General features: G+C 35.2%; 2 protein-coding genes across 3 annotated transcripts; one reads left to right on the top strand and one right to left on the bottom strand.

Annotated features, from left to right (window-relative positions):
- The first annotated feature begins 3,173 nt into the window (after positions 1–3,173).
- On the top strand, positions 3,174–5,268 carry LOC110937684 (peroxisomal membrane protein 11D). 2 transcript variants are annotated; one of them, XM_022180136.2, is made up of 8 exons: positions 3,174–3,331; positions 3,797–4,004; positions 4,085–4,159; positions 4,237–4,311; positions 4,412–4,492; positions 4,583–4,657; positions 4,756–4,929; positions 5,038–5,268. In XM_022180136.2, the coding sequence occupies exons 2-8, from the start codon at positions 3,813–3,815 to the stop codon at positions 5,071–5,073; spliced, it is 708 nt and encodes a 235-aa protein (XP_022035828.1). In that variant the 5' UTR covers positions 3,174–3,331; positions 3,797–3,812; the 3' UTR covers positions 5,074–5,268. The 2 variants fall into 2 exon arrangements, with proteins under 2 accessions (XP_022035828.1, XP_022035829.1); XM_022180137.2 differs by having other exon boundaries at positions 3,176–3,331; positions 3,791–4,004.
- A 521-nt stretch (positions 5,269–5,789) lies between these two features.
- On the bottom strand, positions 5,790–7,586 carry LOC110937683 (F-box protein PP2-A13). Its single transcript, XM_022180135.2, has 3 exons — positions 7,192–7,586; positions 6,970–7,088; positions 5,790–6,375 (listed from the first exon to the last, which is right to left on the bottom strand). The coding sequence occupies exons 1-3, from the start codon at positions 7,510–7,512 to the stop codon at positions 5,952–5,954; spliced, it is 864 nt and encodes a 287-aa protein (XP_022035827.1). The 5' UTR covers positions 7,513–7,586; the 3' UTR covers positions 5,790–5,951.
- Between the last annotated feature and the right edge of the window lie 3,565 nt (positions 7,587–11,151).

Raw genomic sequence — 11,151 nt, 5'->3', positions numbered from 1 at the left:
CGATTTTGGCGACAAATTGATGATCGTCGTTACGCCAAGCAAAAACTTTTATAAGCTAAACAGCTATACCAAAGATGGTATCATGTCTAAAAGCATGTGAGTATTACATGTCTCATTTGATTATAAAAGAAAATGCAAAAAGTTTTTTTCATAATATTGAATGAAGCTAAGACTAAATTAATTGTGCATATAAATCGAGAAACAAGAAACACACAAAAAACCGATAGAGATATAAGGTTATGAAGATGAGAACAAATAATCACTTGGGTTTTTAGGTTCGGCTAATTCGTTGCATAACTGAGTCATTATAACAATGTTCAATTGACTTATCTGGACTCTTATCATTAACCAACCTAGAGGACGATCCATGTAGTCCCCTCGTGACCTGCTGTTCAGATCCGTCAAGTTGTCGGCCCAACAAAGATCAATTGAGTTCATTTTTAGCCTAAGTCTTGATTTTCAGGCAGAAAAATCAAATTGTCGGCCCAATAAGAATCAATTAAGTCTTCAATTTCAGCCCAAAAATAAACTATTAATTGGTTTCAGTCCGTAACATTCAACTCTTCTTAAGCGCCAATGTCTTCGTTGGTCACAGTTGGTTCCCTTCAGGCTAGTTGGTTCCCTCCAGGCCACTACTTTGAGTTTGGCTACTTTGAGTTTGACTCTGATACGACTGCTATAATCCAAACCGGAGGACTAAACCAAACGACTCGTCTTGTGAGTGAGAGAACCCTTTTCGTCTGTAAACACCACACGTATTACCCATACAACGGACGTGGGACAAGTATCATACCTTGCAATGGTTTTTGTCCGTAAAAATTTACCGGCTAGAAGAGCTTGTAGTTTAATGTTGGTTTACCAGCACAGGGTTGGCTTCATAACTACCACTTGTGGCCTTTCTGCAAAATATTTGAACTACATATGGATAATCTGCTCGGCCAAAATATCTTTATCAAAAACCCTTATAAACTTGAATGCATTCAAGCTACAAAAAAACTTGGAGTCACTGAACCTCTGGGTTTATTAATGACCTATAACCGAAATGTAATGTGTTAATGACCTATAAACCGAAATGTAATGTGTTTCAATGGGTATGGTATTAATGGGTGGCTTCGCGATTTATCCCATGTAATTCAGTCATATGGTTCTTCATTATCCACATATGGCCTTTTTTTCCTTAGGTGCTCATTTTGTATGGGCTTTTAGTTTAATATTTTTATTCAGTGGAGAGTGGATGCTCAGTGGTAGAGCGGTCGGTTGTTAACCGATTGGTCGTAGGTTCGAATCCAACGTGTGGGCTCATAATAAATTAAAAGTTGCTCCTGCTACCCATCCGAGAGCCTTAAGCATTGTACAAGGACGTGCTGTATGAGTAACCCATTACCAGTTGTGGAGCTTGACCAAAAGTTTCGAGGGGGCGGAAAGTCATGGGACCCAATTTATATATTGTATAAATATTTAGGCAAAATAATTGGGGAGACAATTCTATATAATTTTAAAATTTTCGGACGAAAAATAGAAAATTGTACACTTCTAACCGAAACATCCCCAGTATGCACTAAGCTCCGCCCTTGCCCATTACCTTCTGGGTGGAATTGCCACAACATTGTGGAATTCTTGAACAAGTCCGACAGGTTGCCAATAGTAATTTATCAACCCTTAAGAGTCATCTAGTCTTTAGTTGGATAAGTTTTGCAATTCAAAAGTTAGGTTGTTGCGCAGCTTGTTGCCCGTTTATTTCTCATTTGTTTGTAATTTGTTGTTTTAATTTAACAGCTAATATGACAAAATTTTTTGAAAAAAAAATCATGTAATATTTTTTATAATTATATTTTATTTACCCCATTGGTGGGTTTAATAGCAATAATTGAGTGATGGGCCATGAGACATTTTGGTTTGATTGGCTGATTTCATTTCTAACGAATCACGTTTTGGCTTTGTGTCGTCAGAATCACGCACTTGCTACTTAATCCCACTTTGCATTATTGTTAAAAAAGGTTTTTATATAACTTTAACTATACATTATTTCACAAAGCTATACAGTATTTCTTTAACAAATGTACATGCATGCATATGGCAAAATACTTGTTAATCTTTAATTGAAAGATACCTTTGAATATCACAAAGCTTAATACTTGTATACCTGTTTCAAAATACCTACTATTCTCTTCATGTATTTTTTTTTCTTCGGGATTTTAAAAATTAATTTAAACTCCATTTAGTGGATTTTTTTTTTTTTTTTTTTTTGTGATTCTTGCATTCTTTTACGAAGCCAAATAAGTGAACTAAAACAGTTAAAAAGCCAAATCATATCGTAAATCAAACATTATACATCCCTACTGAAAGACAATTTAGAGTTGGTTCTTAGTAAAAAACCTAATCATTCAGACCAAAAAAGCCAAAATAAACTAATTTATCGAGTTAATTAGACAAATAGTCAATATGGTAAAACCATATTACAATTTCAGTTCTTAAATAGTTCTTAAATACAACCTATGTTGTTAAGTTCAAACAAGAACAAAATAAATCTTTTCATTACCCTTTTATCTATTTGTAATTTTGAAAATAGAGAAACAAACATGCCCACATCATTATCAACTATCCTCTCTCTCTTTTTTTTACTTTTCCAAGATAAATATATAAAAGAAGTAATTTTTTTAAGATGTTGATCTAGTGTTCAAAAGGTCTGCTGTCTTTGATAGAGACATATGGTTGATTCCCGCTTAGATCGTTTTTTGAGGGACATCGGAATGAAGTAACAAATCAGGACTTTAATTCCATCCGATTACCGTGCATGAAGGTGGCATGGTCTCATGACGATCAAGGAGTCGACCATAAAACATAGCCTAAAAAATGATAGAGTGGCCCATGGCTTTATAGCCTAGTGGCATATTAGGGACGATAAGGCTTTGGGACTAATACGTCATGCGTTCGATTCTCACAAAGAGGGTTTTCTCATATTTATTTATTGGGTTTCCTCCTGAATTGGTGTATAGGCATTATGCGTAATGGATATAATTAGATGGTTTCATTAGTAGCACAATGACATTACAATGGTCCGTGAATGATTTAAATTTTCGTTAAAAAAAATGATAAGGGTGGGTTTACACGATATATATCTGTTTTAAAAAAACTTTCCATTTTGTAGTCCTTTTCTGTTGTGATATTTACGAGGATAGACGGCTCGGCACATTAGCCAATACACAATCCCATCATTTTCTCTCTCACACATACACACACACTCACCGTGTGTTTGTTCTTAACGGCGAAATTCTTCAGAAAAGCCTAAAATATCTGCCTCCACTCTCCATCTATACTCGCAACTAATCAGGTTATTATTATACTCTCTTCAACTTGTACTTTCATCTTCCTATCCAATATCCAATTATTGTTATCTTATTTCTGCAAACTTTGATCTAATTTCCGATAGTTTGATTTAGCGATTCTGTTGCGTGTGTTCTACTCATCGATTTGAATTCATTAGTTAATTTGATATGTTGTGTAAGATTAGTTGATCTTTCATTGTTGTGTGTTCTGATTTTCGATTTGAATTCGTAAGTTGACCTTTGGTTGATGCTCGATTTTGTACGAAACCCTAGCTGGTAACTGAATTGTGCATATTATTGAATTAAATTGTTGTAATATTGTTAAAGATATGTACAAATTACTTCTTCTGTTGAATCAATACTTTTGACTGTTAATGAAATATTATGGTTACACTTGAAGATTTGTGGAAATTGTATGATTTATTGCTGTCTGATTGATTATTTTCTTGATGATTTTTCTTGAGGAACAGTAAAAAGATATAAGAAATGAGTACGCTAGATGTTGCGAGAACGGAACTTGCTTTGGCTGTTTTGTATTTGAACAAAGCTGAAGCCCGGGACAAGATATGCAGAGCAATACAATACGGTTCAAAGTTCGTGAGTAATGGCGAGCCAGGCACTGCCCAAAATGTTGACAAGTCAACTAGCTTGGCTAGGAAAGTTTTCCGTCTTTTTAAGGTATCGTTTTTTGTCAAAATAATCAAATTCTATGCATATGATGAATCTGATTTTTGTAAAAATTATCAAATTTTATGCAGTTTGTCAATGATTTGCATGCTCTTATCAGTCCAACTGCTCCAGGAACTCCCCTTCCACTTGTTTTACTGGGGAAGGTAATCGTTTCATCGATTAGCAAGTCAATTTTAGTTTTGCATTTTGACATTTTCTGATCAACAATGCTTTGTTTCAGTCGAAAAATGCTTTATTGTCGACTTTCTTGTTCCTTGACCAAATTGTTTGGCTCCATAGATCAGGCATCTACAAGGTGTGTGCATCATTTCTACCTGGATTTCACTAAATCACCTACAGTATGTAAAATGGTTTAACGCTTTGTATGTGTATCTTGAACGTGTTTGTTTTGTTAGAACAAAGAGCGTGCAGAAATAATTGGCAGGGTATCGCTCTTCTGCTGGATGGGCTCTTCAATATGCACTACTTTAGTTGAGGTACATAATCGATGGCTCTTGTGTTCAACATGTACACACTGTCGTTTATTGTCTTTTCTCATGGTTGATTACGTGATTTGTGTTGTTCAGATAGGAGAGCTTGGAAGGCTTTCAAAATCGGTGAAGAAATTGGATAAGGAGCTCAAGGGTACCGATAAATACAAGGTTTGTGTGCATCATCAACCTTTTTTATCTAGTTTCTGATTTATTTATGATAATAATTTATTCGGGTGCTTGATTTTTTTTTTTTTTTTTTTTTGCAGAATGAACAATATCGTGCTAAACTTAGAAAATCAAACGAGAGGTCGTTGGCTTTGATCAAAGCAGCTATGGATGCCGTGGTTGCAGTCGGGCTCCTTCAATTGGCTCCGAAAAAGGTCACCCCTCGTGTTACAGGAGCTCTTGGATTCACCACCTCACTCATATCTTGTTATCAGGTACTTTCTGTTCCCAGTTCCCACTGTGTTATTCTTTTTCTTCATTAATCACTTAGATTCAACAAGGAGGATAGTGTAATGATATTTGATTTGGTTTGGTTTTTGCAGCTGCTTCCCCCAGCACCCAAGTCAAAAACACCTTGAAGCAAATGATGCCAGTTGCTACACAATCTAGCTTTTAATGTCGTTAAATAAGCATCCAGATGTATTGCAGTTACAAACGTTGATCGTGTATGATTTATTATTTGCAGTAATGTATGCCTAGTCTGCTTTTACGGTTATTAATATGCTGTTTATGGCTTGGTTATGTTTGTATTACCGTTTTTACTTTTGCCTGCTTATGCATTTAGATTATGGGGTTGTTTGGGTATGTATCATGTTGTTAATGTTCATGTGACTCGAAACAATTGGTTTGTGTTCATCGGTGTTACAAGGATTTTGTTAGATTCTTCATTTCTATGAGATGGCTTTAAAAAACGAGTACAAGGGTTTACAGTCACAATCATAAACCTGTTACCAACAAACCTTTAGGGTGTGCGTCTCGCTTAGCAAGGTATCAGTGAGGTCCCGTTAGTTTTCCATTAACAGGTATAACGATTACAACTGTTTACGATCACAATCATATTCCTGTTACCAATCAGCCCTTAAATTGTGCGTTTTGTTATATACGATCTCACTGGTTAGCAAAGTATCGGTGAGGTTCCATAAGTTCTCTAACAACACGAACCAACAATTACAGAAAAGAATTGCCTGATCCCATCCCATTGGTTAGAAAACATTGAGATCTATCTCATGAGTTTTCCGATGACAGGTTCTCACGGTTACAGTAAAAACACATTCAAAACAAACCACAACGGAAATTTTTGTTCACAAGCACCGTTTTTTAGTCAAAACTGAGTATCTTACAACGTTTACAACACAAAACAGACACCATCGTGGCATACTTGCTCTAGGGACTACAGTCTTCACTAAGGTCTAAAACCACAAAAAAATGTAACAAAAAACATACCATCAATACACAGCTATAACAAAGCTTTAAAATCTTTAACTAAACTGGTAGGGCATATAACGACCGAGTCTACAGAAAGACCACCTTTTGTGTGCGTACAATCGATTTGCGTCAAAGAGAACTTTATCTTCGTCGGTACAAAGGAATCATCAACCACAAAATCTCCCACATGGTGATACTCCCAGACCCCCTTGTTCTCCAAGTAACACTTCGAAACAGCATGTTGACCATCGGTCGTGCTCAGCTGGAACTGGACCGGCTTTATGTCCCACCCATGAACACCCTCATAGTTAGACACCCGACGGTTAGATCTCTTTGTAAACCTCCCGAGCCGCAGCTTGAACAACACGGAATACGTCCCGGACGGAAATTTAAAGCCGACGTCTCCTTCTACCTCAAGCCACCATATTTGTTGAAGGTATGCAATTGTATGAAATCTGTTTAAAACAAAGAGTTAGTTAAAACAATATCTACTTTAATTTAATGAACCAAGAATATTTAATTTTTACAGGTTTCTTTAATTAAAGCTAAAATCTTCTACAACAGGTAACATTGCAAATTTTGTAGCCTTACAAGTTCACAGTGTTTAGAAAAAACATATACTGATTTTATCATCCTAATTAGTAGGACTGCTGTAAAAATTGGGACTAGTTGGCGACTAGTCGGCAATTAATTGCTAGTCGGCCGGTCACTGAGTACAATTCCGTTAATCGGTTGTAGGCCCTAGTTGGGATCTATTTGGCCAAAAATCGGCAATTCCCGGCCAAAACCTGTAAATTCTGGCCGGTTTCCAACCAAACCATGTAGATTCCGGCGATTAATCCTGTATACTTAAATAAATGGATCGATGTGGAGTTAAAACCTGTCTACTTAAAATATTTTTCCTTTAAAGTTGTGTGTGTACAAATATATAAGAAACTGAAAATTACATATAAAATCTCAATCCGATTAGTCTCGATTAATCGCTAGTTCGTACCCTACCAGCCAACCAGCGCCTATAAATAACACATAAATATATAAAAAAGATTCACCTTGATTCATTTGTCTGAATAAAATTCCAGTATCTCCGATCATCAATCCCAGTGATGTTCAATGCCTTACAAGAAATTGATAAACATACCCCTCCAGTCCTTTTATCCAACCAAAATTCCTGAAACATATTACTCACAGTTACAATTTTGACTTTTCAAAAGTCAACAAACCAACAATAGTCAAAATCAAACAAAACTGATCAGTCTAAACTAAAATCAAACCTTATTTCCATCGTCAAATCTAACAGGCCTGGTCAAGCGCGAATAAATTTCATATTTCCCCAATTTTCTAGGGTTCGTAATCAGGTAATCATCAACAAGATGTTGGTAATTAAGAGGCAATTTATCGTCCCATATGAAATCAGCGGAAGAAGCGGCTCTGAATGCGCGATTAAGCCTTGCTAATTTGCAAATCTCCGGTGGATCTAAGTAGGATAAGACGAGAGCAACACAGGATTCCGGGATCTCGCCGAGAGTGAGCTTTGACCGATGGGTTGAGCCGTCGGAACTGTCGGGAGATAGGAGTGATGAGTTAGCGCCCATTGGGTGGTTGATTGGTGGTTGTTGACGGTGGTTTTTGGAGAAGAGAACGTGGAATGTGTGTGTTTGGATGGGGGTGGTGGGTGATGCTTTATCCGGTTTAATTGATGACGTGGATATTATTAATATTATTATAATATTGGGGTTTGGAGGTGTGTGAGTTTGACGCGCATGTGTGAGGGTTTTTTTTTTTTTTTTTTTTTTTTTTTTTTGAGAATGTTTGTTGTTCGAAAGTTGTGTGTTAGTTTTGTTGATGAGTTTGAGAATGACGGTTTAGGAATGAATGGTTTATGTAGTTAAGTTTCAAAAGAGTATCAATGTAAAGGCGAACTATGTTACTAAAGAATAATTGATAGTATCCTCTAGATTGTGTTTTTGAGGGTTATGAGTGTTGTTTGTGTTAACTAGGGTGAGAGTTTTCAATCTAGATCCACTAAATTGTTAGACCGAATTTGAATAAACGTCGTTAACCCTCAATAACAAAGTTTGGATTATAATTCAAACTATGTTGCTTATGTTAAATAGAGGTGAGTTTCGGTCTTGAGTAGGGATGAACATTTGGGACTTGGTACCGGTACCGAATTTTTTTTGGGACCCGCTTTTTGGAGTTTTCGGTACGGTACCGATAGTTTACCGAATTTTGCACACAAATACCGGTACCGTACCGAACATTTTCGGTATTAGTACCGAGCTCATCCCTTGTCTTGAGTTTCATTTTTAACGGCTTTTTTTTTTTTTTAATTTTGGTTTTGGTTAGAAGCAAATGAATCACTCTTGACCAAACCAATTGACAATGGATTGTTGCTTATCAGTCTTTGTGAACGATAGTGGATCTTTTATTATTTTGACTCATGTACAGTGGTGGACCTAGCAATTATTTTTTAGGGTGCAAATGAGGCATTTAATCAAAATTTCAAGGGGTGCAAGCAGGATTTTAATGTATAAAATACGTAAAAAAAAGTATTTTAAGGGGTGTGCCTGCTCACACAAGCTCTAACTTAGGTCCGCCCCTGCTCATGTAAACCGATAGAGCCTTACAGGGACTACAAAATAGTATAGGTTGTGATCCTCTTAATAAGTTCTTTTTTATAGTTATAGGCTTAAAGGCTGACAAACTTTCCAGAGCTTTTCCACACTCAACAACTTTAAAGCTAAGAATCAACCTATCATGCCTTTCATGAGCCATTGCCTTGACATACACATCAGGCAAGGGAAAATTAAACCCATGGCTATAAAGATCAGTCACCACATGATGAAAACCATGCTCAATCAACCACTTCCTTTCCTCAGCCAACACATCAACTCACTGCTTAAGCTCAATTGCAACCAAGATATCATATGGTGTTAGTAGCGTTTATATTCAACTTTTAACATTGGATACGCATACGATTTTACTCTTTAACCTAGCTTATTGTTATTGATATTAGAAGTAAAACTAACATAGTGTACTTTAGTCATCCAAATGTGTTTTCTTATGGACTAGTTATTTCAAACCATTATGTGATTCGTTAATCTTTCTTTGCAGTTGATAACTCTAAATATGTGATAGTTATTTAATAAATGACAGAAACCGTATAGACATTTTGGCAGTTCCTCCAAACAACAATATTGTATTGACATGTTCAAAAGATAGATATATTAACAAGAACAAATTTAACGATGTGGAATAGTAGAAGGGTCATTTTGCACTTTACAATATTTGAAAGGGAACTAAAAGTGCTTCACGCGCTCTTTCGACACTAGACAAAAGCAGCAAAACTATACGGATAAAGTGATGAAAATATCAAAGATTTTTGATATTTTGCTTCACCTAATTTATTTTATTATCATATAACTTATATTATTTTTTTTATCAAATTTTATAGTATAAATTGCCCATAACAATTGAAATATTAGCTATTTTATTCTTCAAATTGTTTTCTTTTAATTAAACTGATGTATCATGTTTGTTGACTAAATTAAAATTTAGTATAATACATACAACTATAGTATTTAGTAATTGTATATAGTAAATGTCAAATATTCATAAATTGCCCAAACAATTGAAATATTAGATATTTTATTCTTCAAATTGTTTTCTTTTAATTAAACTGATGTATCATGTTTGTTGGCTAAATTAAATTAAAATTTAGTATAATACATACAACTATTGTATATAGTAAATGCCAAATATTTATTTATTTATTTACTATAACAACATTTATCATTACAGGGAATAGTGTTTCCCTGCTATTGGTTTAAATGGGCGGCAAACAATAGTGTCAGACAGTTGCCTGACACTTCCATTTGGTCCAACAAAAATATGATTTTGCCCCGTTTAAATTTACAGTTTTGCCATTGGTTTTTTTCTCCCAACTAAATTACAATTTTTCACTCAGTTTAAATTTATAGTTTTGTCATCGTTTTTGTTTTTTCCCCGTCAGATTACGATTTTGTCCCCGGTGTAAAATTACGGTCATGCGATCGTCTTAGTTTTTTTTTTACAAAACTATAGTAGTGTCTTATTTTAATTGGTTGACTCGCTGTAATTTTTATTCGTGCAGATAGCCGCCTGACACACACTCATTTGTTCTGAAAAAATACAATTTTTCGCTCAGTTTAAGTTATAATATTTCCATCATATTAGTTTTTTCATAGCAAAAGTACGGTAGTGTTTTGTTTTAATTGGTTGACTCAATTTAATGTTTTTTAGAAACGTGTTATGAGTAGTATGTACGAGTAATCGAAACACAAACGTACGTTACGAGAGATAAATACTTGACTTATTGGCCGCAACGCGGACGGAGAAAAAACTAGTTAAATAACAAGCGTGGAATTGCTCGTAATTGCTACAAACTTGGGCAATAATTGTGTAAAAGACACTAACACATTTGGTCAACATCTATTTGGTCATAAACAAATAATAAATAAACAAAAAGTGACTACTTAAGCCTTACGCTAATGCTTTTCAAAGAAAATTAGATATACCAAGAGGTTATTAAAAAAAGTAATATCCATCACTGGTAGCCCAGTGGTAGGAGGTTTGGTTTCTCTTATGGTGAACTAAGTTCGATCCCTATTTATGTAATTTTTGATGGATTAAGGCAATGAAAGATTTGAGTTAGGCCTTGTGCAAGGTCGTCAGTTTGAATCCTCAGCCCACCCGGATTTTCATCCCACCGTGTGTTACGCAGAGAGTTTTGCTCTTGTGTTGGCACAGTGACTGTCAAGTGGCAGCCAACAATATGATTTTCCAAGGGAATGCTCAAGCCAAATTCTGAAGCCAGCGTGAGCTCGGTTAAGACAACCTAGTCTGGCCAGAGTGAGACAACGAGACTCTCTAATTTAGGGAATGTGGTCGACAAACACAAGAATATTCCATGCCTCTTAGAAAAGAGGTTACAGGTTCAAACCTAGGTAACATAAAGTAATTCAGGATTTTGTTGTAAAGTACATTAGAGTAACATCTGATGCTTATAAAAAAGAACTTGATTGTAAAAAATAATAAGCCATTTTTAACAAACATGATAGAATACAACTTTTGAAATAACAAATTGTTTACTAGTATAGTATTAACGCAATGTATTGGTGAAATAGTAAAATACATTTAAATAAAATAAACACGTCCAAAATTCTTAGATTTTATTTTGGAAAAAGTATACT

This window comes from Helianthus annuus, chromosome 4 (assembly GCF_002127325.2).
Source record: "Helianthus annuus cultivar XRQ/B chromosome 4, HanXRQr2.0-SUNRISE, whole genome shotgun sequence".
Lineage (NCBI taxonomy): Eukaryota > Viridiplantae > Streptophyta > Magnoliopsida > Asterales > Asteraceae > Helianthus > Helianthus annuus.
The sequence above is the reverse complement of the archived record's forward strand: the minus strand, read 5'-3'. Positions and strand labels throughout refer to the sequence as shown.